The sequence below is a fragment of the Anas platyrhynchos genome, chromosome 1 (genome assembly GCF_047663525.1).
Source record: "Anas platyrhynchos isolate ZD024472 breed Pekin duck chromosome 1, IASCAAS_PekinDuck_T2T, whole genome shotgun sequence".
Taxonomy (NCBI): Eukaryota; Metazoa; Chordata; class Aves; order Anseriformes; family Anatidae; genus Anas; species Anas platyrhynchos.
In genome coordinates this window covers 80,662,048-80,680,005 of record NC_092587.1, presented here as the reverse complement: position 1 = coordinate 80,680,005, position 17,958 = coordinate 80,662,048, and the positions used below count along the sequence as shown (strand labels likewise).

General features: G+C 43.8%; 1 protein-coding gene across 4 annotated transcripts; it reads left to right on the top strand.

Moving 5' to 3' along the window:
• The first annotated feature begins 4,084 nt into the window (after nucleotides 1-4,084).
• LOC119716025 (TRPM8 channel-associated factor 2-like) lies at nucleotides 4,085-17,724 on the top strand. Of its 4 annotated transcripts, none has more exons than XR_011811791.1 (8): nucleotides 4,085-4,701; nucleotides 6,402-7,372; nucleotides 9,289-9,383; nucleotides 10,389-10,602; nucleotides 11,396-11,635; nucleotides 14,535-14,872; nucleotides 16,629-16,754; nucleotides 16,948-17,724. XR_011811791.1 is itself a non-coding variant. In XM_072042980.1 (8 exons), the coding sequence occupies exons 1-7, from the start codon at nucleotides 4,085-4,087 to the stop codon at nucleotides 16,718-16,720; spliced, it is 2,721 nt and encodes a 906-aa protein (XP_071899081.1). In that variant the 3' UTR covers nucleotides 16,721-16,754; nucleotides 16,948-17,724. The 4 variants fall into 4 exon arrangements, 3 of the variants coding, with proteins under 3 accessions (XP_071899081.1, XP_071899085.1, XP_071899080.1); XM_072042980.1 differs by having other exon boundaries at nucleotides 16,475-16,754; XM_072042984.1 differs by having other exon boundaries at nucleotides 16,629-17,724.
• The last annotated feature ends 234 nt before the right edge of the window (nucleotides 17,725-17,958 follow it).

Sequence of the window (17,958 nt, the reverse complement as noted above, 5' to 3'; positions counted from 1 at the left end):
ATACCACCACCACTACAAAAACAAACAAACACACACACACAAAAAAAACAACAACAACTACATGGACAGATCATAGAAAAGTTTTGACACATTTATGAACTGATTTCTGCACTTGCTTTTCCACTAGTTATGGTGCATACTGGAGCAGCCTGTCAAAGCAGAAAGGCCGAACTGAGACCACAGCAATAGAAAAAAGGGGGAGCACAGAGACAGTCTGCAAAATAACATATGGAACATTTAATCATTTCTGTAAAAATGTAATTCAAGCAGCAGTCACAGAGAAATTTAGCATGAAGTCTGGGAAAAACCTATAACACAGCTGAGACCAACCTGAGCAGTAGCTGAAATAGAGAGGAAAAAAATAAAGTAAAATAGATTTGGAGACCATAAGAGCCTTAGCAAAAAAATAAACCAGGAAACATGCTCTAATCAACTCTGAGAATGAATGGGTTAACTGGTGATGTTTTCATATCGCATACATATTTTCTGGCTTCATTTATACAGTAAACTTTCTTTAGCAGAAAGTCCCTTGCCATTGCTATACACTGACTTCATCTAGTAGGGAGCAGGAAGCTGAACAAAGATCTGACAAACTTTCCTTTTATTATCAGTACTAGGGTGTAAAAATGTAAAAAAGATGAAAATATGTAATATGAATTTGTTGCTACTAAAGCTGAACTGAAGTTTGATCTCCATAGCAGAGCAGTTGCGTAGTAGGGGTCCAGGGAATTCTCAGAAAATAGGAATGGGATTTAAAAGGAAAAAAAAAAAGGAAAAAAAAAAAAAAGCTGATTGACTTAATACTTTGCCAAAGACTACACAAGAAAGAAGAGAAGCCTTTTTTTGGATGGAGAGAGTTTGGACAGTCGGATGTAACTCTGGAGTGTGAAAGCTGCCTGGGTGAACCAAAGTTTGAAAGGGACACAATGTTCCCTAAAGAAAACTCTTCTGGGATACAGAAGCAGTTCGTTTCTTTGAAGAAATGATGTTCATTTTGCACCCTAAAGCAAATATTTCTGGTTGGTTTAGAATTAGAATAGTTCAGTTGAAAAGTGGTCACTGGTTGCACCAGCGCTAGATATGGCAGGAGAATCACCTCTTTTGACTGTCTTGCTATGCTGTGTTTAATGCACCCCAGTTAGTTTGCCATCTTGGCTGCCAGGGCACGCTGCTGATTCGTGTTGAGCCTACTATCAGTCGGCACCCCCAGATCCTAGGGCTGCTCCCCAGCCACTCATATCCCCTTCTATACCTGTGTCTGGTATTGCTCTGTTCCAAGTATAGAACCTGACGTTTTCACTTGTTGAATTCCGTGCCACTGATGATTGCCCATTCTTTCAGTCTACCTAGAACCTTTTGCGAGGTCTCTCATCCCTTGAGTCAACAGCACCTCCCAGTTTAGTATCATTAGCAAACTTGCTGAGGATGCACTCCACTCCTGCATAGATAGTTGATAAAAATCTTGAAGAGAACTGGCCCTAGAATCGAGCCAGCCTGATGTAGTCCCATTCAGTACGATTGTCTGTGTGCTACCATTCAGCCAGTTCATCACCCAGCATAGTGTGTACCTATTCATCTCACAGGTTGTCCAGAAGGATGCAGTGAGGGACAGTACCAAAGGCCTTACTAAAATGCAGAAAAATTACATCTACTGCCTTCCCTTCATCCAATAAGTGGGTGACCTTATCGTAGAAAGATTCCAAATTATTAAAATAGAACTTTTCCTTCATGAACCTATGTTGACTATGTCTAATAGCCTTCTTCTTTAACTGCCTCTCAGTAGCATTCAGGATAACCTCCGTAAGTTTTCCAGGTACTGAGGATAGACTGTTAGGTCTGTAGTTTCTTTGGTTTTTTCTCATGCACTTCTTGTACATTAGGATAACATTAGCCAGCTTCCAGTCAGCAGGGTTCATCCCAGACTCCCAAGCCCCTTGGTAAATTGTTGAGGGGAGTCCAGTTATAACACCTGTTAACTCCTTCAGTACTCCAGGGTGAATACTGTCAGACCCCATGGATTTATAAATGTTCAATTGATACAACTTGTCCTTTTAATTTCAGTGACCACAAATGGAAAGTCACTGCTCCACCAGTCATGATCCTTCAACTTAAAGGACCTGACAACCCACAATCTATCATTAATACTGAAAATTGAGGCAACAAAGATGTTAAATATCTCAACCTTTTCCTCATTCTCCCTTGTTAGGTGACTATCCAGTGTTTTCCTTGGACTTGTGGACTCTCAACATACTTTCAGAGGCCTTTTCTTTTTTTTTTTTTTTTGGTTGTGTGATACTGCATTGGCTAGGATCAACTCAAGATAAGATTAGTTTTACCTTGATTTCTTCCTACAAATGTGAACTGTGGCTCTATAATCTCCCTGTGAACCCTAACCTTGCTTCCAGAGATCAGGTACTTCTTTCGCCCAGGTTCCAAGAGGAGTTCCCTGTTTAGCCAAGCCAATCTTCTGCCCCACTTGTTTGACTTGCAACATGGTGCCTGCTCCTGGGCTTTTAAAAGGTGGTTCTTGAAAAGTGACCAGCTTTCAGGGATCCCTAAATCCTCTTTAGAGTATATTCCCAGGAGACACTGTTAACTAGCTTCCTTAGTAGCTTAAAGTCCAGGGTGACAACTCTGTTGACGTTTTCTCCTTACAACACAAGTTTTAAACTGATATTTCATGATTGCTGTGGCCAAGATAGCCACCTACATTCACATCTCCCAAAAGGCCTGTAGTCTCAAATAGCAGGTCTAGGAAGGCATCTTTCCTAGTTGGCTCGCTAAACATTTGTGACAGGAGGTTGTCTTCAAAATGCTTTGGCAATTTCTCAGACTTGTCAGTATTCCTCCAGTTTATGCCTGGGAAGTTGAACTCTCCCAGAATGGTGAAGACAACCAACCAGGAGATTTCTCCTAATTGCTTATAGAATAGCTCATCTATGCCATCATCCTGGGTGGGTGGTCAACAATAGACACCCATGACACCCACAACAAAATATATTTGCTTTGCTGTCCATCCCCTTAATTCTCACCCAGAGGCTCTCTGGGTGTCAAGGATTCTGCTTCTCCAGAACTTCTCTATTTTCCTGTGTTAGCATGCCAAGGATTTGGTTTCAGGGTAGCCAAATCTGAAATGTATGTGAAGGCTATAGAGACCGATGTTGGCACAGGATGCTGCCCAGGAAAGGGCAAAGTCTGCCCCAGAACAACACCTTCTCTTGCCGTAGGCGTAGTGTTCGTCAGCCTTGTGAATTCGGAATGACACGAAGTGGGTGGGACTTGGTCAAACTCTCCTCCACAAAACTCTTCCTGTCTGCACAGTCACAGAAGCCTCAACTCAGCAGGAGACGATTTTGCTGAAGAGCTAGTCCAAACTTTCGACCTGAGGGAAGCTAAATATAGCACGTGTCACCCAATAGACTTCAAAGGCTTTGGCAACAAAGGTCAGTACCATTCTCCTCGCTTCATAGATGGGAAAAACAAAGCTGCAGAAGAGGGAAATTATTTCCTTGATATCATGTGGCAGTTTAGAACAGAATACTAGGGCATGAAAATCCTGTGCCCAGACCCGCTCTGCTAGGTCCCATGTGGCTTAAACTGTCAGTTGTGACAGGGAACTGCTTGTCTCTATTGTTTCTATCAACCCTCTTCCTCTTCATGTCACCACCTAATGCTCCTTGCTTTTAGTGTCTGAACAGCTAGAAAAAGTGCATCTTTGGAAACTTATGCCACAGCAGGCATGTGTATTTCTATACATACCCAATTGGGAAGAAAATTGGAAACTGCATGTTTGAATTACGCCATGTATTGTGCTGATCAGGTCTTTTTATTGTCTGTCACCTTCCATGTAAGCCACCTCTACCAGGCAAGTTCCTAGTAGACTTCTTGGAGTTTCTGCCATTCTCCCTCTCCAAACCAATTGTTAATGGGAATGTATTCATCCTTATTTCCTTGTTCTCCTCTTTGAGAATTTGCAGAATTTGTTAAAACAGTCGCTTCCTTTAGCAGTTTAGCAGTTCTGTATTGCTGAGCCATACTGCAATGAATGTTGCTCTTCTCTCCATCAGATTAGAGTGGCTTGAAGATGAAACCCTCTGCTACCTATGAGCTGTTAGTAGACAGTGTTGGAGAATGGGACTTCACTGGTGGTTTTGTTCCTTGTGAGCTGCTGCTTGTTGGAGAGGATGCCTACCCTGTGCTTCTGAGCGCTGAGAAGCAGGTTCTGATCGCTGTTTCACGGTATGGGAAAGGCAAGATGGTGGTTATTTCCCACGAGGGAATCATGAAGAGCTCCAAGTTTTCCCAGTTCCTCAGAAATGCTGTGGAGTGGCTCAAGCCTTCCCCTGCGGCCCTGGTTGGGTCCCATCACCGGTTGGATTCCCTCTCCCAGCTGCTCCTTGGGGCTGGCATCAAAGTAGAGGCTGGGGTAGCGCTCAGCACCCACCACGGGGTGTACTGTATGGATGCCTATGACAGCACGCAGGCAAAAGACGTGGTTTGCTTTGTAAAGGAAGGTGGAGGCCTGCTCATTGGAGGCCAGGCTTGGCACTGGGGTAGTCTACATGGGAAGGAGAAGGTGCTGTTTGAATTCCCTGGGAACCAGGTGACCAGTGTGGCTGGTGTGTACTTCACAGGAAATCCTGTAGCGAAAGGGATCTTCAAAGTTGCCAAGAAAATTCCAAAGATCCCCTTAACTGTTCCGTGAGTATCTGAATTGTTCTGTCTATTTAAACAAGTTATGCAAATGAGATGTTTACAGAAGATCCTTGAGGTAAGAGATGATGATGTTTGAATGCTGGTTCTTTAATAGCCAGGGTGGGATGCAGCTGTAGTCTTCAGATGTAAGAGAGAATCTCCTTGCTGTTTGTAATCTGAAAGAATGATGACTTTGCTTCCAGGGGAGTGGGTTAGGACATTCATTCAGGGTCAAGAAATGAGTGCAGCCATGTTGTAGAGCTGTCTCCCTGATCAGCTGTGCCTGTGAGCACCACACAGCAAGCTGGGGAAAGGAGGAGCAACTCCCCGGCTCCTATCCCATGCTTTCCCCCAGGGTGGGTATGTTCAGGCCAACTTTCACACAGTTCAAAACCACACTGGAGATGGAGCACCTCACCAGCACTCTGGGCTGGGCTCTGCCTGACAGCTGCTAAACCTGCTTAACCTGCAAAAATTTCCTTTTTGCAAGTGAAACCGCTGGACTGATGCTGAGCTGAGGAGGCAGGCCTGGTGCCACCTCCCTTCTCCAGAAGACACAGGCTGTTAGCAGGAACTCGCTGTGCTTCAAGTTAGTTTGGGATTCTAGCTTGGCCTTTTGGTCTCAGAGCAGCAGGTTGTGAAACTCTGAGCTGTTGTGTCTTGTATCGCAGAGCAGACAGCAGTGCCCTGGACTTTGCCCCTCTGTCTTCCTCCACCTCCCCTTGCCACTGAGCATACTGGACTGTGCCTAGCACCACTTTCTGCTCAGTTAGGGAAAGTGCCATGGGATCTCAGTGGAGCAGGAGCGGTGCTATGCTTCCTGTGTGTGGCAGTTTCACCTCACTGCAGTGGAAGTTGCAATGACAGAAATAAAATTCCCAGAAAGTCTTTCATTTACTTCGCAGTGTCAGTGAAGTAATAATCAGAAGAGAGGTGCAGTTTCCTGTCCTATGAGTGTGCACAAGGGCAGCAGGTTTTATTGTAACTGAGCTGGCTGCAATGGCCATGTAACAACAGATTCTTTTCAGGTGTCAAAGAAAAATTGTGTTTGCCCAAATGGAGAAAATTATGTAATTGCAACCGATTGAACATGTCTTTCTCCACAGTGTCATATAGACGCTATACAGAAATAGCAAAAATACAAGAGCCTTACATGGTAAAAGCTCCACAAAGATACTGTGGAGGATAACTGGTAGGAATTTTGGGGTCTGTCTTTTGGGGTCTATCTATCCTTTCTTCACTTCTTAACAGAACACACAGAGAAATCTTTTGGGCTTGTCCAGTTTATGATACTTAGGGTGGAGTAGTTCAAGGAAGTTTCTGCTACAGGAGATATGCTGATTTCCTCATCATTTGCAGGTTAAATTTGCAAAAGACTTGCTTAAAAAATATGAAAGCTCCTTTGACTTTTGAGATCCCGCATTTGGATTTTCAGGCTGCTCTTCAAAGTAACAGGCCTGGAAACTTTTATTTGTCTTCATTTGTAAATGAGTGCTGAGATTCTTACAGATCTGGTAGACTGCAAAAAGTGAATCTTTAAAAGAAAAAAAAAAGATTGATGGATTTTACTTTATTTTTAAAATGAAAGAAGTGGCAACATGATGTACTAGGGTGAGAGAGGAAGAAGAGGCAGGGACAGACACGGCAGCTGTTTAAGCAGAGGATTCTGGAATGGGGGCTAACTTGAACCTCTCTTGGTTTTGCAGACACCAGGCCAGTCTTGGCCTTGATTCTGCTTTTCTCCTGCATGGTGTGTCAGAGCTGGATATGGTGACAGAGGGCACACCCTCCATCTTGCTGGTGCATGGTGTACTCTCCTTCCCGCTCTGCCTGGACAGCTCGCACCGCTGCCTCTTAGCTGCAGCACGCTATGGCCGAGGCCGTGTTGTGGTGGCAACCCATGAGAATCAGCTCTTCTCCCCAGAGATGGCCAAATTCCTGCTCAATGCTGTCCGCTGGCTAGATGCTGGGAGAAAGGGGCTGGTGGGTGTGGATGCCAGCCTGGAGAAACTGTGTGGCCTCTTCAGTGAGGAAGAGGTGAAGTCACAGGTATCAGAGCTGACAGGCAACATGAGCGTATACTGCTGTCCTTCTTACAGTGACAAACAGGTGGAGACAATTCATGCTTTTGTAGCAGAAGGGGGTGGCCTACTGATTGGAGGCCAAGCCTGGTATTGGGCTTCCCAGAACCGCGGCAAAGCTGCAGTGGCAGAATATCCTGGCAACAAAATCCTCAACCGCTTTGGGCTGAGCATCCTGGGGCAGAGTGTCCAGGCAGCAAAGCTCCCAGCCACAGCATTTGGGGAGCACTACCACTTTCGCAAGGCACTCTCTCTTTTCAAGAGCCATGTAGACAAGGCTGAGGATCTCAAAGCTCCCCTGAAAGACTGGCTGCCAAGGCTGGCACAAGACTGTGCTGCCTTTCTGCGCATCCCTCCCCAGGACTGCCCCGCATATGCCTCAATGCACCGCATCCTGGCCAAAGTGCTTCGCCAAAGTGGGATCCCGCACGTCAGCAGGCACAAGCCTGTCAAGAGCAACTCCAAAGAGGCAGCCCTGCTCTGCATGGCAACTGAGCTGTCATACACCATGACAGACTGTGCAGCCCTAGTGCAGAAATCTGCCACTGGGGTCTGTGCCCTTCCTGTTACCGTGGAAATCGATGGCACTAATCCAGGTGAGTACCGTATCTCCCTTCCTCTTGAGGCATGCTGGCGCTGGGATCAGCAAGGCACTTGCCCTCTGTGTGTATGTCTGAACATGAGGACAGATGTCCAGTTTCACTGTGGGCTTGTGGGGATGCTGGCCTCTGTGTAGTGGCAGGCAGGCTCCTTTTATGGCTGGCACTGATTTTAGCGCTCTGAAACATGCCATGGAAGTCTTGCATCCTCATAATTGGTACACAGGCACTTGGAGAAGAGCCAACTATAGAAGCTCCTGAGGGTACTTGCACAGTGCAGTGGCTTCCTCAAGAAAGCTATAAGTTCCTCAGGAACTCCAGGCTCTGCTCTACCATTTGTTGTCCCACTAGTGTTCTGACAGAGCCATCTTTGAGACCATCATGTGAAAAGGTGGGAGTTAGGTACAAAAGTTTTATTTTTTTATCTAGGTAATTTCAGTCTGAGTAGTAGCGGTCTCACAACTTCTTGTATCAGCAGAGCTGATGGAGTGAAGTTGTGGTTTTGGGGTGAAAACAAGAGACTGTGAGCAGGATGGGAACTTCATAGGCTGACACCATCACTGAAGCTATGGTATTTGGTAATTACGTCCTGAATCATTCGTCTAACGTTAGGCTTTGTAGCTATATAACTTTGAGATTCCTGGTACTGATATATTTAAACTTTAAGTAATTTCACTGGTAAGGTATTTTTCCATGGACAGATAAATCTTGAATTTTTGAATTTGAATATGATTGAGAGTTGTTGTTTGCAAACTATTCTAATGAGATAAAAAGGACAGTTCTGGAGTGGCAATGTCTTGAGTGCAGAGGAAGTTTAGAGACAAGAGTTGTGGAATAGTTGCTCACTGGTTGTAACACTAATGAGTCAGGGCAAAAGGGGAAAATTGTTAGGGTTGGTTGGATTGAAAGCATTGAATTGAATAGTGGGACTGTTCAGAATTTGTGTAATTCGACATTAAAAAAAAAAAGAAAAGTGCTGGCAACCCATGATTTGAGATTAAACAATTTCAAAAATGCCATAGGTGTAAGTTCAGCAAAATTGAGATGAATTGGTGAAAAGTTATGATATTATGTCTATTTTACATTTTTCCATGGATTAGGTTTTGCCTGACAAAATTTCTTGGAGGACAGGGAAGGTTGTAAATGAGGAGCTTTAGGATGGTCCGGCTCTTCTGAGGATTTTTGCTGTTTGGGCTGAAATATTCTTGAGTAAACTTTGTCAGAACCAATGAGTGGATTTTGCCTGATCAGTACAGTAGAGATGGATCAGTTTTGCAGTGTATATCAGAAGTGTCTACTGAAATCTCCGAGGCAGAGGAGGCTTTAATTTCCATGGGAAGGCTGTCTAGAGGCTTGCTAAATTTTAGTGGTGTGGTAGGGTACCCATCTTATGCCTTGGCTAGGACAGCCCTCTAGGCATTCTCATAACGTCAGTCAGCTTAGAAATGGGAATTCGTGTGGGCCCCAGCTTATGCTGACTAGTCAGTTGGGAAAAATTTGATGTCACTGTCAGTCTGTTATTTAGGAGATGTTTGATGACCATTACAACTTCAACTATGTCTAATACCACCACAGTATGCACCTCTGAGGGTAAGAGGATCTGAGTGGAGGAGGAGTTGTTTCTTTTTTAATTATTATTTTTTGTTTATTTTTTTACAAGTATTAATAAGTACCTTCGTCATTCTTGGAATTTTAAGTTTGGGTGGGCTTGCTTGCTAATTGTGTGATGATCTTGTTCATGCCAATACCCTTTCCCTTTAAAGCTGTATTTCCAACAGATTGGATAAAATGTGAGACAATTGTGCATGTGTAGAGACAAAGACAGAAGATTCTTTTACTGCAGCTTGAAATCTCCGGAATCCATAACATCAGGAGTTTCTGACTGTTCAGATCTGTGTTCTCTCACATTTTAGGTAAGACAGCCTGGAGGAGTACAGGACTCTATCTCCCGGAGGGTCACACAGCCGTTATAACATTCCCTTGTCGGCTGGTCGGTGCTGGTCTGCAGGTGAGCCCTTACTAGTTTGGCTACTGCTTACACAATGTCAGCTGGGCACTCGAATATAGGTCTTAGGCCTTGTCAGTCCTTTCCTTCTGCTGCCACCCTGTGGCACTTTCCATGCATTGTCATCATTTTTCACTTTGTTTCCACTCCTTGCATTCCTCGTCTGTGTGCTGGCAGGATAATTGATTGTGGCTGCTGCCTGGAGACTGCTTGCTGTACCTGTTCTGTTGCCGTGCAGAGAGAACTGATCAAGGTGATTCTAGGCCCAAATAAGTACTTGGGTGGGCCCTTCTAATCATGAAACTTAGTTCTGTCTCTTTCCAGAACTCTCCTAATGTACTTCCACAATGCTGCTACTGTTGCTCTCATAGATGTATCCAGATCAGATATAAACCAGTTAACTGGAATCCTGTTCTCATCAAAGAACAAAGCAGACAAAAGCTCACCTGCTTGGGTATGTTTTGCAGTAAGCTTCCTGCAGCTGAAACTCAAGATTAACTCAGGTATTTTTGTATAATCTTGCAGCCACTTTGTCTGTTTTACTGTATCAGGGCCGAGGAAGAGGCACAATAAAACAACCCAGGAGTGATCACACCTCTCCACCTCATATGTTATAGGATGTGACTTTGATGCTGGTGCAGGGTGAAGAAAAAATAAATACAAGTAAAGTACAGTGAAAAAAAAAACATTGCAATTCTGTGAACTGCCAATGAAGGATATAGCAGACCCCGGTAAAAATAGGAGCAGAGCCGTGAGACTGTCCGAGATAGAGACAGCACTAAACTTTTTAACTTTTTTGTTTTGTTTTGTTTTGTTTTGTTTTGCTGCTTCTGGCCACCACAGGCTGAACACTTGAACAATTCTGAAGTTAGAAAGCTGTTTCTGCACATGTGCCCTGCAGGAACAGCGCTACAGCAGAGGGCTCAGGGTGCTATAGTTCGTTGGCAAAGTTGTACTTGAAGCATTTTACCCAGCTGCTCACAAATCACCTACCCTTCTGTTTGCCAGGTGCAGGTTGGGTGTCATGCGGATGACCTCTCTAATGCTGAAGAGCTGAAACGAGCCCCAGTGGTAATACGTACCTGTGATATTACCTGCCAGAAACAGTCAGTTTCCTGCCTCTGGGGTGGCCTCATTTACATCATAGTACCAGAAAGGAGCGTCCTGGGAAAAGTGCCCATCACTGTAGAAGGGGCAGTCAGAGCTCCTTTCTTCAAGCTTGGTAGGTTTATTTACCTTGGTGCCTTTCTTAGTGCTGCTCATGATGCTGCTATCCCTGTGACTGAAATGAAAGATGCTGCCATGCTTAGGAGCACCTGACTGTGTTTAGTAATGCCTAGACTCAGTTTCCTTGGTTTGTCTTGCTCTGGGATTCCAGGTAATTCACATATTCACTCTGTGCCTGCTGTCACATGAGGGAGGTGAGGGAGCTGTCACAAAAAGGGCAGGGTTTGTCTAAACCAACATTTCTTAGTGGTTGAAATTGTCATTTCTGGTGAAAACCATGTGTTGATGGGAGTGTTCTGTCACAACAAAGCTTATCTTGCACTCTGTGTGCTTTAGTGTGATAAATCTCTGGTGAATTTTCCATGATTTCTGTCATTTTCTCTTTCCTTGTGGTATGCAACATCTTGTTCCTCTATCAAATTAAACAGAAATCAGTGTTGTTAGACGGAGAAAAAACTCCATTGGAGAAGAAGAAGCAAGATCATCAAGTGAGACTGGAGAAGCCTGCTTCTTATTCTCAGAAGGAAAACAGAGATTTGTTCTTGCCATGCTAACTACTTTGGTATATGACAGTTTGCTCCCATCTGTCTCCCATCCATAAGAGCCTAAGGCTTCCCAAGTACAGGGTGAGGATTAACTAATTAACAACCAACCACCTGCAGTTGCACACCTACCACGTACTGTTTTCCAAGAGAATTTCTCAACTGTGATCTGTTTCTTCAGCTTGACTTCTGGGAGTGTGCTCAAAAGTTAGAGCTGTGGTTAACTGATTTTCTGTGTTGATGTAGGGGAGACCTGTGAAAACCAGTGGAAGGCCAGTATCCGGCACTACCCTGCTCCCTGGGCAGAACTGGCAGCTGAGAGTCTCATCCTGACGGTACCAGCTGACAGCATCCGCCACTTGGAGAACCCAAAACCACTGCTGACCCTGTGGAATGAGATCATGGTGGCAATAAGCAAATTGGCAGCCATACCAACAAAGTTCCCAAGGCCAGAGAGGATTGTAGCAGATGTCCAGATCTCATGTGGTAGGTGCACTGACAAATGGCATTTCTCAAGTGGCTACAAGGCAAGTGGCCTCTAGTAGCAAGATCTGTTCCTGCGAAGTCACTTCAGTAAAGCCGGACTGGAAACATACGTAAAGGGTCAAATGATTGTGATCCTTGCATAATTGTGAGCTACTCAAACAGTATGAAAATACAGTAAGACAGTACTTATAAAAATTAAATAGACCCGTTCAGATGCCTCTCTGTCTAAACCAGCATTGTCTCACTCAGCTGTTCTGCTGCCTGGATGTGTTAAGAGGCAGAGCTGGTGACTGCAGGGTTTTTTGTCTCCTTCCTGAATGTACTGCTGAATCAGTACAGCTGGGAGACATTGATCTAATTTCTGTTTTTTTGTTGTTTTTTTTTTGTTTTTTCCTGCCTCGGCCATAGGATTGTTTGCTTACATTCAGTGATAATTGTTATACTCGTGTGTACCTACCTGCTGGAAGCAGGCTGTGCAAAGGTTACTGTGGGCAAACCTTAGTTGGAAAAGATGTGCCTGAGGTGATGGCAGTGGAGAAGCAGAAGCAATACTACTGTTAAAGCCCATGAGTTTGTAGTTTTGCAGTTGATACTCCATGACCCCAGCTTTTCAAGTTGTGTACTGAGTGTATTTGAATGAGTCAAGCTAGATGATAAATTCAGAACCTTGTAATACTATTTTTTCAATTGGTTTTCAAATCACGTTGGTGAAATTCATTATCCCAAAATGAGGCAAGGTCTTGGCACAAACCCTGATGCCCTAATCCTTTGCTAAGGCACATGGGAATAATCTGTTACACATTTTGGGAACGTTAAGTTCAGCTATGCTAAGCAAATGCCAGTTAAAAAGACCATTGGCTGCAAACACAAAATTCCCTCCTGTTTTGGGTGGAATAAATGGTTTCACTCACATTTCTGGACCTGATTTTTTTGCATGCCTATGGCTTTTAATTACACGCATCCCTCTTATTAGAAATTGGGGAGCTCAAGATCTTAAATAGTTTCTGCAGGAAGGGGGTTGTGATTGATGTCCTCTCACTTGAGTACTATACAGGCTTATTGTTCAGTTAAAGCCAGCTGTGTAGGCTCCCTACATGTATGTAGTGAGAATAAGGGCTGTTTATCCACTTCTACGATAGGTGTTTGATTTTGGGGAGATGATTCTTTTATGAAGCTTTGGGAATCTTTAAGAATAAGGACAAGTCAAGGATGAAAACACCAAGGAGACTTGGGAAAAATCCCTTGCAGTACAAAATTCTTGCCTTGCATGACACTGGGAAATTATTTATAGAACAGCTATTCTGTGAGGTTAAGAGCTGACTTCAGCATGACAAGTTTTGCAGCCCTCGAGCATGGCAAGCTGTAACATCCATGTATTTTGTCTACACTGCTAACTTCTGGAGTGCAGACATGCAGGATCCACACTCTACACAGGAAGTCAAACTCTGCCAGGGTGCTGAATCACATTATTGCACATTTGGGTAGGTGTCAGCTGTGCTTGGTTTGTGAGCATTCGGGGGTATTCTGGGCAAGAGACAGGAAAGAAAGTCTGCCCCAAACCTGAACCTTCCTTCAACCAAAAATCTCATCCTCAGCCCAACTGTGAGTGTGCACTTAAATATATAAAAGGCAAAGTAGGTGAAACTGTACTTAACTGATAGTACTGTCTCTATCTCTTCTTTGATACAGTAACGCTTGTACTATTTCCTTATCTCACAAAAAGGAAAAAAAAAGTCACTTATGGTAATCTTAGAATGATAGAATGTTTCAGGTTGGAAGTGACCTCAAAGATTATCTAGTTCCAACCCCCTGCAATAGGCAGGGACGCCACTGCTAGATTAGGTTGCTCAGGACCTCATCTAACCTGGTCTTGAACACCTCAAGGAATGGAGCCTCCACAACCTCTCTGGGAAACCCATTCCAGTGCCTCACCACCCTCTGAGTGAAGAATTTCCTCCTAACCTCTAACCTAAATCTCCTTTCTTTTAGTTTAAAATCATTCCCCCTCATCCTGTCAATATCTGATTGAGCAAAAAGTTGCTCTCCATTTTTCTTTTTAAGTGCCCTTCAAGTACTGAAAGGTTACAATGAGGTAACCTCACTCCGGAGCCTTCTCTTCTCCAGGCAGATCAGCCCCAGCTCTCTCAGCCTTTCTTCACAGGAGAGGTGCTCCAGCCCTCTGATCATCTTTGTGGCCCTCCTCTGGACCCACTCTAACAGATCCACATCCTTCTTGTGCTGGGGGCCCCTCACCTGGATGCAGCACTCCAGGTAGGGCCTCAAAAGGGTAGAGCAGAGGGGGACAATCACCTCCCTTGACCTGCTGGTCACCCCTCTGTTGATGCTGCCCAGGATGCAGTTAGCCTTCTGGGCTGCAAGCACGCACTGACAGTTCACGTTGAGCTTTCCATCCACCAGAACCCATAAGTCCTTCTCTGCAGGGCTGCTCTCAATAAGTTCTTCTCCCAGTCTGTCCTCATGCCTGGGACTGCCCCGGCCCAGGTGCAGCACCTTGTGCTTGAACTCGTTGAACCTCATTAGGTTCACATGATCCCTCTTCTCAAGCTTGTCCAGGTCCCTTTGGATGGCATCCCTTCCTTCTGTTGTATCAACCATACCACTCAGCTTGGTGTCTCTTGTGAACTTGCTGAGGGTGCACTCAATCCCACTGTCTATGTTGCTGATAAAGGTATGGAACAGTACTGGTCCCAGGACAGACCCCTGAGGCCTTCACTTCACCGGCCTTCACTTGGACATAGAGCCATTGAATACAGCTTGTAATGTAATTGTAATACAGCATGGTTTGTGAGATGGAGGAAAGGTGCTGGAGAAATGAAAAAGAAATACAGTTACTTATGTTTAAGAGGCACTGGGGTAAGTACTTATGTTTTTCTTGCAGGCTGGATGCATTCTGGCTACCCCATCATGTGCCACATCGATTCAGTGAAGGAGATGATAGATGTGAAGCACATGAAAACTACTGGTCTTTGGGGTCCTGTCCATGAGCTGGGACACAATCAACAGCAGCAAGCATGGGAGTTTCCACCTCATACCACAGAGGCCACCTGCAATCTCTGGTCTGTCTATGTGCATGAGAAGGTGCTGGGGATTCCCAGGCATCAGGCACATGAGGCACTTACGTCACAGTGCCGGGAGGAAAGGATAAGAGAGTATCTGAAGAAAGGTGCTCAGCTAAAGGACTGGAACGTATGGACTGCTCTGGAGACATACCTGCAGGTAACTGGGAAAAGCGAGTGTATTAGTCACTGCACCAAGCCTGTCTGCATTTAAGAAGCGATTGGACTGTGCACTTAGCCACATGGTCTAAACTTTTGGATAGACCTGTGCAGTGCCAGGAGTTGGACTTGATGATCCTTATGGGTCCCTTCCAACTCGGGATATTCTATGATTCAGTAGTTGGTGAACCCTGTGTCAGAAGGATGTCTTCAGCCTGGTGACTCCAGGTGTCATGCCAGTGTTTGCTTACAATCCGGATTCATCATAGGTCCAGAAATCACTTGAGAGATGCACACGTAGATTGTGTAGTGCTAGCATCTCCTGTTACCCTTCCTTTGAAAGACTGGGGCTTAACTGCTCAGGAACAGAACTTAGTACAATATATTAATCTCTCTCCCTAGGAGAGAAACAGGAACTGCTTGTTATATATAACAATATATACATGTATATGTATTATATATATGGTATATATAATTATATAGCATATATTTATGTTTGATTATATCATGTGGAAAAAGGATGATCAAACTTGGATCTTTAGTCCTTTAATCTGCTGCAATTTTCCTGTGGGACATTGAGTTAGCTGGCAAAGAAAAAAAAAAAGTCCATTATGATGACTTAAGCTACTGACTGTTTTGAGGTGAATGTCCCTCAGCCCCCTTGTCTGGGAGCTCTCACATCTTCTATGAATAACAAAATATTTATTGAAGGAGTAGTGATCCTGATTTTACCACGTTCCAGAGTGGAAAATCAGTGAGCCTAAATCATCAAGCTAAAGATATTGCCTAGTCCATAGCGAGTCTCAGCACCAGGGGTTTCCATGGTAATAGGGGATTATGAGAGGTAGATAATCTGTCTGCCTGTACTTCCTAATGTAGAAATGCTGTCTGCTCCTGCTTAGCTGTTCCAGCATGATGGTGGATTTGTAGAACATGTTTTAGTGTCAAACTATTTAGTATCAGGAAGTGAGATGCAAGTCATGGCTTGGTAAAGAACTAAAGATATTCAGTAGATATTCTGTATCCTGTCATGCTGTTTCAAGTCAGCTCTTCATATTAACCTCATCTTGAGCAACAACATAGGTTTCCTCTCCCTCTTTACTTTAAATTTCTTGCTCATACAAGACTATTTTTTTTTATTTTTTTTTTTTTAATCTGAAACTCCTGTGTTCTTATTCCTAGCCAAAACTCATGCTCAGCTCACAGTCTCTCCTTCTTGTTTTCTGATCATGCCTTGTTCTCCTGTCTTCCTTCTGTCCAGGTTATCTGTCAGCATCCTCTTTGATACTCCTTTTGCTGCACAAGAATCTTTCTTCCACACAAACCAACAACTTGTATAGATGATTGCTGACATTTCTAGCTCCTCCCAACGCATCTTTCATCTCTGTTTGTGCTTGCAAGCCAGTGTAATGGGAAGGTGTATTTTTCTGTACTCTAAGTTGTGCTCTGAAGCCTGAAAGCCGGATACCTTCTTCTAACTTTACATTAAATCCAAAAGACACTAGAGAAACAAGGGGTGGGAGGGTCACTCTACTGTTTGTAACACAGGAATAATGTCAATGAAATGAAAAGTTCACTGTTTTATACTGTTCTTCTCCCGCAGCTGCAGGAAGGGTTTGGCTGGGACCCCTTCACTCACCTCTTCTCTGACTACCAGAAAATGTCCTCTATCCCAAAAGACGACCCTTCTAAGATGAATTTGTGGGCGCAGAAGTTTTCTCAGCAGGTGAATAGGAATCTGGCTCCTTTTTTTACAGCCTGGGGATGGCCTATCAAGAAAGAGCTGTCTGAGGAACTCTCCTCTTTACCCACCTGGGAACAGGACCCAATGAAGTCCTACAGATCATGAAAGAAAAACATCTGAACTTTGATTCTCAGATAAGGTACAGCCTATGTTTTAGCCTTGTGTACTGCATGATTGCTCATTGGGCACTTGATATTACATTAATTTCTTTAGCTTACTAGTTTAGAGTGGAGGTTAACCCCCAACAGGTGTTCAGCAGAAACTTGTATGTTGCTCAGCACCCATCTAAACCACCTTCTGAAGGCTTGAATAATAAATAAGCTTTGTTCTAGGTTCTTCACCTCAGGAGGAATGTAATTCTGAGTAGATGTAGTTCCTGCAGAACCTTTATCTGATGAAATGGAAGTTTTCAGGATGGAGCAATCACTGGAGTGGTCTCAAGCACAATGCCAATAGAATAAGGGTCTCTAAAGCAAATAGTATCCTCCACAATGTTGTATTCTTCCGCTGTAATCTCAGTAATACGAGATGTTCACTATGGACATGAGTACCTATAAAATTCTTCATCTTTAATCTCCCTAACTATGCAGAAGGTCCATGCCTACTATCATGAAAATGACCTTATAATGCTTATATACAGCTTATATAACAGCTGATACTAAAATGTTGTAATTTCTTCCTGCTTTATATTGTGTGACCCAATGTCCAGCTTTGTGCAAATAAGTCAATGCTGAGTGGTAGCCATCACTCTTACTGTAGTCTGTGAGCAAGATACAAGCCATGAAATATATCAGCATAGAAACAAAGAAGAGGTGACTTGCTTATAGTTAATAGCGATCCAACTCCTGGACTCATCAGAAATTAAAAACCAGGCGATGACATGACAGCATGAAGGAGCAATCAGGAGCAGGACAGCAGCACAGCCAGCATTTTCGGAGGACCAACAGACATTAATGTTTCCCTCACCTCATTCATGATTGCTTGACTAGCACAACACACTGGTGACTACACAGTGCTGACAAGTGTTTTAATGCTTCGTCTAGTAGCATACTGGTCTGGACACCCTTCTTGTGTATCATCAATAAATAAGACAATTCTGGATTTTCAAACTGTGTGTGGTCCTACTTTCAAGTGTGCAGTTTAAAAAAAAAAAAGCCTAATAAGAAGTGATCCAAAAATTTGTTACAGCAGTTTTTCATTTTTGTTCTGTCTCAGATGTAGTTCTGGCTTTTCTGTGATTCATTGGCCTAATATTTACTTTGTCTTTCAAACTTTCTTTCTGTGCTTATTCACTATCATTGTAAGTTGTTCTTCCAATAAAGTATATGCAGAGGCTAATGATA

What these genes read in the sequence shown, in the direction of transcription:
- LOC119716025 (XM_072042980.1), top strand. Translation starts at nt 4,085, where the DNA reads ATGAAACCCTCTGCTACCTATGAGCTGTTAGTAGACAGTGTTGGAGAA. An exon ending in AAGATCCCCTTAACTGTTCC is followed by an intron (nt 4,702 to 6,401) that starts GTGAGTATCTGA and finishes TTGGTTTTGCAG; the next exon opens with ACACCAGGCCAGTCTTGGCC. An exon ending in AGATGTCCAGATCTCATGTG is followed by an intron (nt 11,636 to 14,534) that starts GTAGGTGCACTG and finishes TTTTTCTTGCAG; the next exon opens with GCTGGATGCATTCTGGCTAC.